Raw genomic sequence first — 14,218 nt, 5'->3', positions numbered from 1 at the left:
AGAATCTCATCTATGTATGATTTCTCATGTATGTGAGTGTATCTATAGTGGAATTCATGGGTGCTTTCATCTCATGCTTGTTGTTGAATACTAATAATCAATGTAATGATTCTTTCAGTTCCCTGTATATTCCTTATGAAATGTTTATTTTCTGCCAGGCGTGGTGGCGCATGCCTGTAATCCCAGCTACTCAGGAGGCTGAGGCAGGAGGATTGCTTGAGCCCAGGAATTTGAGAACAGCCTGGGCAACTTACCAAGACCCTATCTCACATTTTTAAACAACGAAAATTAAATTAAAATACATAAATAAATGTTTATTTTCTGATTCACTTATCCAAATTTTATGTTCAAGAGGATTTTCTGTGTTTTCAAAAAAAAAAAATCAGCAAAAGTGTATCACTTAACCATGTAATTGAAGCTATTGGAATATACTTTTTTTTTTCCTTGAGACATGATCTTGCTCTGTTGCCCAGGCTGAAGTGCAGTGGTACAAACATGGCTTCCTGCAGCTTCAACCTCCTGGGCTCAAGCAGTCTTCCTGCCTTTGCCTCCCCAGTAGCTGAGACCCCAGGCATGTACATCACACCCAGCTAATTTTTAAATTTTTTGTAGTGACAGGGTTTCACCATGTTGCCCAGGCTAGTCTCTTATTCCTGGGCTCAAGCAATCTTCTTACTTCCAAAGTGCTAGGATGATAGGCCTGAGCCACCGGGCATGGCCAGAATAGTCTTTCCTGAAGACTCTGCTCTGCTGCTTTGCTGACCACACTCTCTGAGTAACTGTCAGAGAACACAGGCAGCGTTTGCTTTTGCATATTTCTTTGTCCCACCTTGTGATGTTCTCCTCCCTGTAGAAGGCACGGAAGATTCAAATGTCCAGGAAGGCATGGGTTCCTCTCCTGAAGGAGCTGGCCATCTGGGAGAGCCTTGCATTTGTTCATTTTTTAAAAAACAAGCATATAAAACCAAAGCACTGAACTGCCTTCCCCCTGCCCCCACAGCTGTACCTCCCTTGGAAAGACAGTAGAACATCATGGGACAGAGAAATCCGACGTGGTTTGCAGTTCTTCTCTGCTATCTAGAAAACCACCAAATGGTATGTTTAAAACGAGCCTGTTGGTTGATAGATGGCCCCGGGGTAGTCAGGTCGTTTAGATCCCTCCCAGATGGCACATGGATCTGCAGGCATCCTCTCCCCCGTTGTTTCATCCTGTGCACGGTCAGCTCAATGTTTCATTTTAATCAGTAGTGTAACTCCAGGTGTGTTGTTTCCTTGATAATTTTCTACACTGGATTGGGGGTAACTAATCATGTTTTAATATGCATAAAAAAAAAATAGAGCTGCAAACATAAAATGCTCAGACACGGTGGGATGATGGTGGTCACAAGTGTCTATGAGGAGATTTTGGTCATCTCCCAAAATTGTTAGGATCTTACTATCATCTATGGAACATATTGCAGATTAAATTTTTTTTTTTTTTTTTGAAACGGAGTCTTGCTCTGTCGCCCAGGCTGGAGTGCAGTGGCATGATAACGGCTCACTGCAACCTCCAACTCGTGAGTTCAAGCGATTCTCCTGCCTCAGCCTCCTGAGTAGCTGGGATTACAGACACACACCACCATGCCCAGCTAATTTTTGTATTTTTAGTAGAGACGGGGTTTCACGTTGTTGGCCAGGCTGGTCTCAAACTGCTGGCCTCAGGTAATCCGCCCACCTTGGCCTCCCAAAGTGCTAGGATTACAGGAGTGAGCCACTGCACATGGCCACATTAAATTAGTCTTAAGCGGAGTTTCAGATTGCCAGAAAGTTGATGGTGGAGGCTGGTTACTTGGTGAACAGGACAGTGTGGAGATGCGGGTCCAGATATCGGAAGAGATGGCTTAAGTGGCAAGTAGACCTTTAGGATGAGGAAAGAGAACAATAGGCCACAGAATAACCGGGTTAACAGGCTTTGACCAAGAAATCAGGGGTTTGGCCTTGACATTTTGGGAAACAGGAAGACATTAAAGCATTCTGGATGTGGAGTTACACAATCAGAGCAAACATTTTAAAGACCGTTTGGCAGATAACATTAAATATAACTGAAGGAATAAAAAGTTATTTTAAAAAAGAGAAGGAGAGGAAAAGTAGGAGTCCAGGAAACCACGTCAAGTAAATCAAGAGTTTTTAACAAGGATTCTAGCAATGAAGTGATCAGGGAGGGATGAAGAAAACGGTTGGGTCCACATGGTGTTGGGGATGAAAATTCCAGAAATATTTCACAGGATGGCTGTGGTTCTGTTCTCATGACCGGCAAAGCCCTGGTGCCCTGTTGCTATTAGGAAAGAGATAGAAGAAACTCCTTTTGTCTGCGGAGGTCATTCATCTGGGGATACTGAAGGGTTCTGGAGGTTAGCCAGAATGAGACTGGGTGGTGTGGTGAGCATGATTAGAGATGTTCTAAGGTAGAAACACCGCAATGGCCCTGGGCTGCTCTCCCATAGAGTGAAACCGGACTGAGCCAGGCTGGCTAAGATTGTGGATCTCACCCTTCAGAATGTGAGCACTCGTGGACAAAGGGCAGCCAGGGGTGGGGACTCTCACTTCTGCTATCCCAAACCAACATTTTTCATTCTGAGGTTTGATTTACCAGGATTTGTTTTTCAACTGCGTAAAATTAAAGAATCTTTAATACCATATTTCTCATTTTCTTTCAATACAGAACCCCAGGTTTACTTGCCCGGTGTAATAATTCTGCTTCTTTTCACATCTGTGGCCCTAGTGGCTGCCATCATCTTTGGCGTTTGCTATAGGAAAAAAGGGAAAGCACTCACAGGTATGGTGTCTATGGCGCTTTTTGCAAATTAATCTTAAAAGAGATAGATTTCTAGATCATGTTTTATCATTCTCTGACAAAAAGAAACCGAACTCCAAAAACCTGAAAAAGCCAATATTCTGCCTAGTTATATATAAGGGAACAAGAATACTCTGGTGTTCAGGAAACTGATGACTTGTAAGCTGCATGTTTAAGTTGTATAGACTGTACAGCATCACGTATACAGCAGCTTGCATTTATCCTAGAATACATCAATTTTTAATGCGTGCATTTAAAATATACATAAAATATTTAGATGACCAGTAGGGCGAATTCCTGACTGCAGTGTTACTTGGAAATAAGAACCTCCACCAGGTGCGGTGGCTCACACCTGTAATCCCAGCACTTTGAGAGGCCAAGGCAGGTGGATTACCTGAAGTCAGGAATTCGAGACCAGCCTGGCCAACATGGTGAAACCCCATCTCTACTAAAAATGCAAAATTAACCAGACATGGTGGCACATGCCTGTAATCCTTGCTACTTGAGAGGCTGAGGTAGGAAGATCGCTTGAACCCAGGAGGCAGAGGTTGCAATGAGCCAAGATCATGCCATTGCAGTCCAGCCTGGACAAGAACTGTTAGTGTCTTTAAACATCACGTCATGTTTAACTTTTAGACTACAAAGCTAAAAATGTGTAATTTTTGTGAAAGGATTCAAGACTTCATTAGATTTCCTAAGAATATCTCTTAATCCTTTAATATTCAAGTCATTCTCTTTTGACTTGAATATTAAAAACCTGATGTTTCACGATCCTTTTCCATTTTCAGTTGCTCTCTTATTTATTTATTTGTTTATTTATTTACTTATTTATTTTTTAGACAGAGTCTCGCTATGTTGCCTAGGATGGAGTATAATGGCACGATCTTGACTCACTGCAGCCTCCGCCTCCCAGGTTCAAGTGATTCTCGTGCCTCAGCCTCCTGAGCTGGGATTACAGGCATTTGCCATCATGCCCAGCTAATTTTTGTATTTTCGGTAGAGATAGGGTTTGACCATGTTGGCCAGGCTGGTCTAGAACTGCCGACCTCAGGTGGTCCACCCGCCTCAGCCTCCCAAAGTGCTGGGATTACAGGCATGAGCCATAATGCCTGGCCCAGTTGATTGCTTATTTATATGGCCCACTTTGCCTTGCTGTGATTTGATCAGTTCTCCCACATCACACCCTTGGACTTCATGAGACCCTGCCTATCTAGCTGCTTCTCTAACCATTACATTGCCAAATGAAACACTAGACAATCAGAAGACTAATTAAAGAGGAAAGATGGAGATTTCTGATGCCAGTGGTAAGCAGTGAGCAATGTTTGAGTGGTGAACCTTTTTTTTTTTTTTTTTTTTTTTTTTGTGAGACGGAGTCTTGCTCTGTCACCCAGGCTAGAGTGCAGTGGTGTGATCTCGGCTCACTGCAACCTCCGCCTCCCGGGATGAAGCGATTCTCGTGCCTCAGCCTCCTGAGTACCTGGGATTACAGGCATTTGCCACCACGCCTGGCTAATTTTTGTATTTTTAGTAGAGATGGGGTTCCACCATGTTGGTCAGGCTAGTCTCAAACTCCTGACCTCGTGATCCATCCGCCTTGGCCTCCCAAAGTGCTGGGATTACAGGCGTGAGCCACCACACCCAGCCGAGTGGTGACCATTTTTTAAAGAGTCTGTTCATTGTTGAATGCTTTTATTTAATGCAACTTCACCTCCTTAACAACATCATTACTGGGGATTTGGATAACGCATGTTCAGAGGATGAAGGTCACTTGTAGTCATGTTTATGTGAGATAAACAGACTTCCTGATGTTTGGTTCTTTAGGTTTTTCTTTTTGATACTATTTTACTGCCTTATGGGCCTACCGTTTACTGGATTGGATGTCATGACTGTTAGCGCTCTCTTCATCCATTCATCCTTACGTGTTTACTGATCATCAGGGACTGGACTGGCACTGGGGTCTCAATATCAAGCAACGCAGACACAGCCAGTGCTCTCCTGGAGGAAGCATCGTAGTGGTCAGGGTAGGCGTTAAGCCCACGGAGGGAAGCCGAGTGTGCAAGGGAAGCTGCTGAGCACCAGGTAGCAGACGACAGAAGGTCAGCCCATCCCTGAGGCCAGCCAGGGCCTCCCAGAGGAGGAAATGTGTGAGTTAAGATCTGAAAGACAAGTCAGAATTCGCTAGCCAAGAGACATCAGGAGAACCACAGGCATTCTATCCTGAGAGCTGCATGATGAGGGGAGCACGGTGCATTAGCGGGCTGGAAGGAGCTAGTGGCACTGTAGCACAAAGTCAGGGACCAAGTGGAAAACGAGGCTGGAGAGGAGGACACGGCCAGACCATGTAGCACTGCAGGGCTGCTGAAGGAGTTTGCTCCTTGTCCTTAGCAAAAGGGACCAAGGGCGGCCCTCTGGCTTTAGAGTACCAAACAAATGTGTGGTACAGTGAGCGTAGACGCAGGCACACCAGTTAGGAAGCTGTTTGCAATTGTCCAGGGCAGAGGTGATCATGGCAGGTCTGCATGTTTACCAGCTCCATGGACAGGTATTTATTTTTAGTGCCATTTGTGATTGTCTAGACTGATTTCTCCAAGGAAACAGCTGCAATTGTCCTCTTTTTTTTTTTTTTTTTTTGGCGGGGTGTCGGGGGAGGTCGGGTAAGTTTACCTTGATATATAATTTCAAAGTGATAGAAAAGAAGCAAGAATAATGATGATGATAGCAATAGCTGACATATATTAAATATTTAATATGTGCCGACATGACTACATATATTTTGCATGTACTAAGTACATCTTCACAACAGCACCATGAGGTGGGCACTATTATTTCCCCTATTTTATGATGAGACTGCTTGGCACCATCCCTGGCATGCTTAAGTGCATATTAGCTATTATACTGAACTGTGATGATCTTCCCATGGAGAATCTGACAACTCCTAACTTTAGTCAGTTTTTTGTTGTTGTTGTTGTTGTTGTTGTTGTTGTTGTTGCTTTTTGAGACAGGGTCTCACTTTGTCACCCAGGCAGGACTGCAGTGGCAGAAGAGCAGCTCTCTGCAGCCTCGACCTCCCTCCTGGGCTCAAACAATCCTCCCACCTCAGCCCCCCAATTAGCTGGGACCACAGGCACGCACCACCATGCCTGGCTAATTTTTGTATTTTTTATAGAGATGGGGTTTCACCATGTTGCCCAAGCTGGTCTCAAACTCCTGAGCTGAAGCAGTCCGCCCACCTCAGCCTCCCAAAGTGCTGGGATTACAGGTGTGAGCCACCAGGTCCAGTCCTAACTTTAGTCTTTATAGTGAGCCCAACATTAAATGTTCATTAGAAGTAGGATAAAATTGTATCTTTGTATAATATAAATCCATAGATTTCTTAAAATTCATACAATTTAACCTTTTAGGTTTCACCACTTCTGTAAGAGTGAGTGGAGATGTAGTTTTTGAACATATTCTTTCTTCTGAGAAGTAGCCAGATATAGTGGAAAAGGTCTTGGGGCCTGCTGGTCTCAGTGGGTCTGGCACCTAGCTTGCTGTGCTTGCCTCACTTTTATAGTACATTCAAGCTAGTTTACTGGAAAAATCAGTCTCCTAGACATATTTTCTTTGGTTCTTCTATGATGTCTAACTTAGTCCCTCATAACCAAAGAAAACTTAAGAGAATGAGAATGTCTATAGTCATAGCAGCAACTCTGACAGCCCCCAAATGTGCCCAGAGGTAGTCACTAAAACATTAGTGGATCATGTTTTGCTTTGCATAGAACAGGAAGTTCTGTTTTTGATAGGAGTAAGATGGCTTCATAGCCTTTATTTTTTTATTTTTTGTTTTTTTTGAGACCGAGTTTCGCTCTGTTGCCAAGGTTAGAGAGCACCGGCACAATCTCAGCTCACTGCAGCCTCCGCCTCCCAGGTTCAAGCAATTCTCCTGCTTCAGCCTCCCGAGTAGCTGGGATTACAGGCGAGTGCCACCATGCCCGGCTAATTTTTGTATTTTTAGTAGAGATGTGGTTTCACCATGTTGGCCAGGCTAGTCATGAACTCCTGACCTCAAGTGATCCACCCACCTTGGCCTCCCAAAGTGCTGGCATTACAGGTATAAGCCACCGCGCCTGGCCCTTCATAGCCTTTAAATCAGTTGATTTACTTTTAAATGCTTTCACTCCCAGGAGCGCTCACTGAAAGACTTGCAGTGGACTCTGTTGAAAGATAATATTGAACTGACCTAGTGGTCATAATACTGAGCCTGATACAGAAAGAAAACTCTAGAATGATTGCACTTATATGTGTAGTATTCCCCAAAAGTCAAATATACAGAGATATAGAATAAAACAATGGTTACCAGGGGCAGGGGGAAAGAAAATGAGGAGATGTGGGTCAAAGGAAACAAAGTAGCAGATATGCGGGATGAAGAAAGTTGTCCAGGAATCTAATGTATGGATGGGGACTGTAGTTAATCATATTGTATCATATTCAAGATTTTTGCTAAATTTGTAGATTTTAGCGGATCTTGCCACACACACATAAAAATGGGTAGCTAAGTAAGATGATGGGTATGTTAATTTGCTTCACTATAGTAACCATTTTACTATCTATATTTGTCCTATACCATGTTGTATACCTTAAATATACATAATAACCTTTATTTAAAAGAAAAGAAGTGGGAAATAATAACTTGAAGTCCTTATCCTTGCTTTGTGTTTTCTAGCTAATTTGTGGCACTGGATCAATGAGGCTTGTGGCCGCCTAAGTGGAGATAAGGTAGAGTGAACAGTTATTGGTGCCTCTGTTAAGTACATTCAACAGGCTGGTAGAGCCATCCTAGTCAAATATTGAGTCCCCCACCCCTCTTTTTTTTGAGACGGAGTCTTACTCTGTGCCCCAGGCTGGAGTGTAGGGGTGCAATCTCGGCTCACTGCAACCTCCGCCTCCCAGGTTCAAGTAATTCTCCTGCCTCAGACTCCCGAGCAGCTGGGATTACAGGTGCCCACTACCACGCCTGGCTAATTTTTTTGTGTTTTTAATAGAGACAGGGTTTCACCGTGTTGGCCACGCTGGTCTCGAACTCCTGGCCTCAAGTGATCTACCTGCCTCAGCCTCCCAAAGTGCTGGGATCATAAGTGTGAGCCACCGCGCCTGGCCTGAGCCTCTTTGCTTAAGGGGCATTTCCAGGTGCAGTGATCAAACCTCAAATTCCAGGATGGATCCCTGCAGAGCAGCCCAAAGCCCAAGTCCAGGCTTATTCTAGATGCCTGTTTTCTTTGTCTTTGTTTCCACTTCTCTCATCTCTGTGTTCATGTTATTTTTTTTTTTTAGTACCAATCTTGATTGTCTGGTACAGATTCCTGAGAAGGATAAATTGCAACTTTCCTTGACTCTAGTTATTCTGGTAACATTTTATGTTGACACAATTCAAAATTATAGGAAAATAGTAGAAAAGGACAAAGACCTTCCATATACCCTACACATAGGCCCACCAGTTGTTTCTATTTTCTCTCATTGCTTTGTGATTTGCTTACTCTCTGTATGTGTGTATATGAACACAGTTATGTTTTCTTCTCAAACCATTTTAGAGTGAATGGCAGACCGTGTGTCCCATATCCTTAAATATTTCAGTGTGTATGCAGCCATAAGAAAGGATGAGTTCGTGTCCTTTGTAGGGACACGGATGCAGCTGGAAACCATCATTCTCAGCAAACTATCACAAGAACAGAAAACCAAACACCGCATGTCCTCACTCATAGGTGGGAACTGAACAATGAGATCACTTGGACATAGGAAGGGGAGCATCACACACCGGGGCCTATTGTGGGGAGGGGGGAGGGGGGAGGGATAGCATTAGGAGATATGCCTAATGTAAATGACGAGTTGATGGGTGCAGCACACCAACATGGCACAAGTACACATATGTAACAAACCTGCACGTTGTGCACATGTACCCTAGAACTTAAAGTATTAAAAAAAAAAAAAAAAGAACAAGGACATTCTCATATATAACCGTAGTACATGTGTCAGGAAATTTAACAGTGGTATAATCCTATTATTCAACCCACATTTGATATTACATTTTCATTAATCATTTCATTATGTCCTTTAGATCTTTCTTTCTTTCTTTCTTTTCTGAGACAGAGTCTCACTCTCTCATCCGGGCTTGAGCGCAATGGCGCAATCTCGGCTCACTGCAACCTCCGCCTCCTAGGTTCAAGCGATTCTTCTACCTCAGCCTCCTGAGTAGCTGGGATTACAGGCACACGCCACCATGCCCAACTAATTTTTGTATTTTTAGTAGAGATGGGGTTTCACTGTGTTGCCCAGGCTGGTCTTGAACTCCTGAACTCAGGTGATCCACCTACCTTGGCCTCCCAAAATGTTGGGATTACAGGCATGAGCCATCGTGCCCAGTTAGATCTACTTTCTTTGATATAAAATGTATACATTTGAAAGCATAAGCTCGAACTGATTTCTTCAATTCCAGGCCAACGCAACAGTGTTCATTCTGGTCTTTTCCTTTCCCATATTTGAATCTTTCTTTCCCCAGCTGTATGAAACCTGGCTCCTATTATTCTCACTATATTTCCTCATTTGCTCAATTCTAGAATACACAGAAAGTAGTTTCAGAATTACTAGAGCATACCACAGTGATACACAGAGTTGCTAACTCGAGTTCAATATTTGTTTACAGTTGTTTTTGGGTTTTGTATTTAGATTGAGAATATGTCATCAGAATACTGTGCTCAAAAGTCATTTGGGTTAGCTCCTCTCCTTGCTCAGGTGTGAACATGCTTTTCATCTGAGATGCAGCTAGATTCATTTGTTTCTAGTTGTATTCCATTCTAGAGTTCTCTTGCACTCAGTAATTTTTCATAACACAAAGTGCCATGGTCAGTATACCATCTGTACTTGTTATGGTGGAAGTAATCAGTGTAAACACCGTTTTCAGCAATGTTTAGCTAAACTCATCCTAATAACTCTGGGTGTTAATGCCTCTGCCTTCTGAATGTAAATCGGCAGGAGTCCTCAGGCGACAGTTGTGTCAGTCCACACACGGCAGCCTTTGGTCAGCAGGGAGTGTGTGAAGGTGTCTTACTGCTGACTCTGGAGGAGAAGACATTTCCAGAAGATACGTGCTACCCAGATCAAGGTGGTGTCTGTCAGGGCACGTGTGTAGGAAGTGGTCCCTACGCACAAGGCGAAGATGCCAGGATACTCTCATTGGTCAGCGAGACTGAGATAGAGGAAGACCGCTTCAGACAGATGCCCATGGAAGATGAATACATGGACAGGCCCTCCCAGCCCGCAGACCATTTACTGTTCCTCACTGAGCCTGGAAGCAAATCCACACCTCCTTTCTCTGAACCCCTGGAGGTAGGAGAGAATGACAGTTTAAGCCAGTGCTTCACAGGGACACAGAGCACAGTGGGTTCAGAAAGCTGCAGCTGCACTGAGCCCCTGTGCGGGACTGATTGGATTCCCATGTCCTCTGAAAACTACTTACAAAAAGAGGTGGACAGTGGCCATTGCCCGCACTGGGCAGCCAGTCCCAGCCCTAACTGGGCAGATGTCTGCACAGGCTGCCGGAACCCTCCTGGGGAGGACTGTGAACCCCTCGTGGGTTCCCCGAAACGTGGACCCTTGCCCCAGTGTGCCTATGGCATGGGCCTTCCCCATGAAGAAGCAGCCGGCAGGACAGAGGCCAGAGACCAGCCCGAGAACGGGACTGATGGGAGGCTCCCAAGCTCGGCAAGGGCAGGCGCCGGGTCTGGAAGCTCCCCTGGTGGCCAGGCCCCTGCATCTGGTAAGTGACTTCCCAGTCTCTCCCTTCTGAGCAGAAGGGCCAGTTCTTGGTACAGGGTTTGGGGACAGGTATTACAGACCATTTAGGAAGGAGGAAGCTAATGGGAAAACCTCAGCTTGCGCTTTTTCTTTTAATAAGCATTTTTACAGGATGGCTTTGGATTCAGTTCACGCGTTTGGTTATACATTGCGCGCAGCACTGTGTGGCTTCATCGTCTACCACTGGGGCAGTTTCTGCCTCCATGCATGTCCCATACCCTTTCGCATTCAGGCTTTTCATGATAGGATAAGACCTCAAGCCCCAGCACTGACCCCCAAAAGACAGACTCAACATCGGCCTCAGGACTGGCTGAGCCAAGGCATTCCCTCAGATTTCTGCTTTTTGGTTTTTGTTTTCAAAGCACCTTAGGCCTCTTAAATCTCCCCCAAGAAAGCTCTTATAAATTTTACGGGGACACACAAAATTGTTTAGTTAATCCTTAATTAATATTTATTGTGAATAATGTGTTGATTCTATACCAAATTAATGATACAGTAAAACTCTTTTTTAAAGTTTCATGAGAAAGGCCCCTTTTATAACCACAATGTATCATATATTTATGGAACCAGGTAGATAATTTTAACAATTTAACATCATTATAAAGATGTATCACTGCAACACTGCCTGAGCATGAACAACCTACCAATTATAATATTGTAACTTTTTTCCATGAGGGTAGAACACCATCTGTTTTATTGTGTAGTTACAAAGGACTTTGCAGCTGATAGTGAGGGCTCTGGCTCTGAGAATTATCTGTCATTTGAAGGGTCAGTGCTCTCTCTGAGAATCTTTCGAAAGCTATAGACACTCCCTCCAGAAAAACGAATATATGGATATATACTATTTAAGGGGCTTCACAGAATCCTCCAACTCATGATTTTCAAAAGGCCCATTCATAGGCCACCCTTCTCCAGAGATGTTTTTTCTTCTCTGCTTCTTTATTTAGACTGCAAGTGATGCTAGCAGCCGGTCTTTGAATTGTTTTATAACCCTGAGGTAGCTAGATCTGTGCCTTAAACACAGAGACTGTTTTGCCTCATGGTAATGATGGTTCCTGGCTTTAATCTGTTCCTCAAGCTTGTGGTTTTGCTGCAGCTACATAGATTTACTGATGTATAAATTCAGTAATAGTAATTCTCAGTCAAACGGAAAGGAGGAGATATGTTTGGGGATATTTTTCAAACTGGTATGTTTTCTTCTCAGAAGATCTCAGAATTATTATTATTTTAAGATTGTAAGGAATCTCCATGACTGGGCTTTGCTGTTCATTTGCACTGATTGATTGATTGATTGATTGAGAGACCAAGTCTCACTCTGTTGCCCAGGCTGGAGTACAATGGCACGATCTCAGCTCATTGCAACCTCCACCTCCTGGTTTCAAGCAGTTCTCCTGCCTCAGCCTCCCGAGTAGCTGGGACTATAGGTGCATGCCACCACACCTAGCTAATTTCTGTATTTTCAGTAAAGATGGGTTTTTTCTATGTTGGCCAGGCTGGTCTCAAACTCCTGACCTTAGGTGATCCACTTGCCTTAGCCTCCCAAAGTGCTGGGATTGCAGGCGTGAGCCACTGCGCCTGGCCCGTTCTATTTCTTTTCTGTCTGTTTATTGTCTTCCCCCTGGTTGTGGAGACAGACAGTTCCCTGGGCTGTAGGGAGCGAGAAAGCTGACGTTCTGTCTCTGGCGGCAGCCAGGTGCTGACCGCACTGTCAGGGGCAGACCGGTTTTTCAGTGGGTGACACCAGGAAGATGACGTTGCCACTGTGTGAAAATCAGCAGCAGTTCTTGGAAGAACAGTGTTGGCCAGATTTGAAGAGAGAGGGAGAGATACATGGATCTTTTAATGCCATAAAACAAAAAGCCCGATCTTTGCTCTCCTGTAAGAGTCAAAACAGTAGCCTAGTCTGTTTCTCATCATCTTTTCTTTCTCTAGCACTAAACCATCTAGGGATGGAGGAAAGGAATAAAAAGTGTGTCATCAACTAAGCGGTGTTAATTTGCAAAAAGTTTACACTGCTTTTTCTGTCTTCGTCTGGTGCTTAGCCATGCAAAACATCCGTAGAGAGTCTGCCCGTGGTCGACGCCAGCAAGCGGTCCAAATTCATTTTCGCCTGAGGAGAGGCAGCAGCCAGATTGATTTTGGAGGCTGTGCTATTCTCTCCACAATTACTTCTCCACGAATAGGCCTTATGGCTTCTGGTCAGAATAGTACTTTCTCATTCTTGTTTTTGTAGTTTTTTAAAAAGTCACAATTCACATTCTATAAAATGCGTGAAAGAGGATGGAGCTTAGGTGAGCCGTCCCACAGAGGTCTCATCCTGGGGTCCCCTCAGTGCCCCTGTGCTCTCAGGACTCTTGCTGATGTGGCATTTTTTAAGGGTTTTTTGGATTTTTATATGAGAGTATTTTTTGTTTGTTTTTGCTTACAATCACATCAAACTGTTTCTGGAGAAATGACAGTGACTGGGGACTTTTTCTTTAGGGAAGGGTATCTGCTGTCCCAGCATCTTTGTGAGGAGAATGATGATTTTTCAGACAGCTCCACAAGTGCAGACAACTTTAAAAAATATAATACCCAGTGCTGTTAAGGCTATTTTAGCCATTTGATAAGTCCTAAGAAGCAAAGAGAATGATTAGCAAAGATCAGTGAAGAGGGAAGCATACTTCTGGTTATGTCTCAAATAACCATGCCTTAATTTAGGTCTGAAGTTACGCCTAATCCTGATGACGTGACGGTTGCCTTGGTTACAAGCCCTCTCACCTGGAGACTGGCTCATTCTCACTGTGCCCCTAGAGAGTTATTTCATGTGAAAGAAACCATAACTGCTTGTGATTAATATGTCTGTTGGTGGCTGGTGGCTTGGTTTTGGCTCCCGAAGCCACTGGTTAGTTTCAGTCACTTCTGAGCTGGAGAAAGTTAGGGTGGTCTTTTTTTTTTATTATCCTTTAAAAATGATTTTGCTTTTGAATTATTTCAACTTTTATCGTAGATTCAGGTTACACGTGCAGGTTTGTACCCGGTATATTGTATGATGCTGAGGTTTGGGATTTGATTGATCCCGTCACCCAGGCAGTGAGCACGGTATCTTCAGTCCTTGTTTCTCTCCCTCTCTCCCCTGCCTAGTTAGGAGTCCCTAGTGTCTATTGTTGCCATCTTTATGTCCATGAATACCCACTTTTAGCTTCCACTTATAAGTGAGAACAAGCAGTGTTTGGTTTTCTGTTTCTGTATTAATTTGCATAGGATAATGGCCTCCAACTGCATCCGTGTTGCTGCAGAGGACATGATTTCCTTCTTTTTCTATGGCTGCAGACAATTCTTGATGAACACTGAATACCTATTTGTTTTTCAATTTAACCTTTATTGAAGGTCCACTGAACCACAGACTTGAAAAAGGCTGAAAAACAAGTAGGGATTCATGCCAGGGTGTGGACCATGTGAAAAGGAATCAATCATTTGAGAAATCCAGGCCTTCCACAGCCTGCCCCTTCTCTCTGACCTGCAGCCTGTTGTTTGTAATGAATCTTGGGGACTTTTTCCCCTGCCTGGATACTCTCA

The 14,218-nt window shown here is 43.9% G+C and overlaps 1 protein-coding gene across 1 annotated transcript in view; it reads left to right on the top strand.

Moving 5' to 3' along the window:
* The window catches only part of TNFRSF11A (TNF receptor superfamily member 11a), a 65,665-nt gene that overhangs the window by 33,813 nt on the left and 17,634 nt on the right, over window positions 1–14,218 (top strand). The window contains exons 6-9 of the mRNA XM_008013871.3: window positions 1,001–1,095; window positions 2,702–2,815; window positions 7,536–7,588; window positions 9,839–10,622. Coding sequence (XP_008012062.3) covers window positions 1,001–1,095; window positions 2,702–2,815; window positions 7,536–7,588; window positions 9,839–10,622 — 1,046 coding nt within the window. The remainder of the gene's footprint in view (window positions 1–1,000; window positions 1,096–2,701; window positions 2,816–7,535; window positions 7,589–9,838; window positions 10,623–14,218) is intronic.

Source organism: Chlorocebus sabaeus, chromosome 18 (genome assembly GCF_047675955.1).
Source record: "Chlorocebus sabaeus isolate Y175 chromosome 18, mChlSab1.0.hap1, whole genome shotgun sequence".
Lineage (NCBI taxonomy): Eukaryota > Metazoa > Chordata > Mammalia > Primates > Cercopithecidae > Chlorocebus > Chlorocebus sabaeus.
The sequence above is the reverse complement of the archived record's forward strand: the minus strand, read 5'-3'. Positions and strand labels throughout refer to the sequence as shown.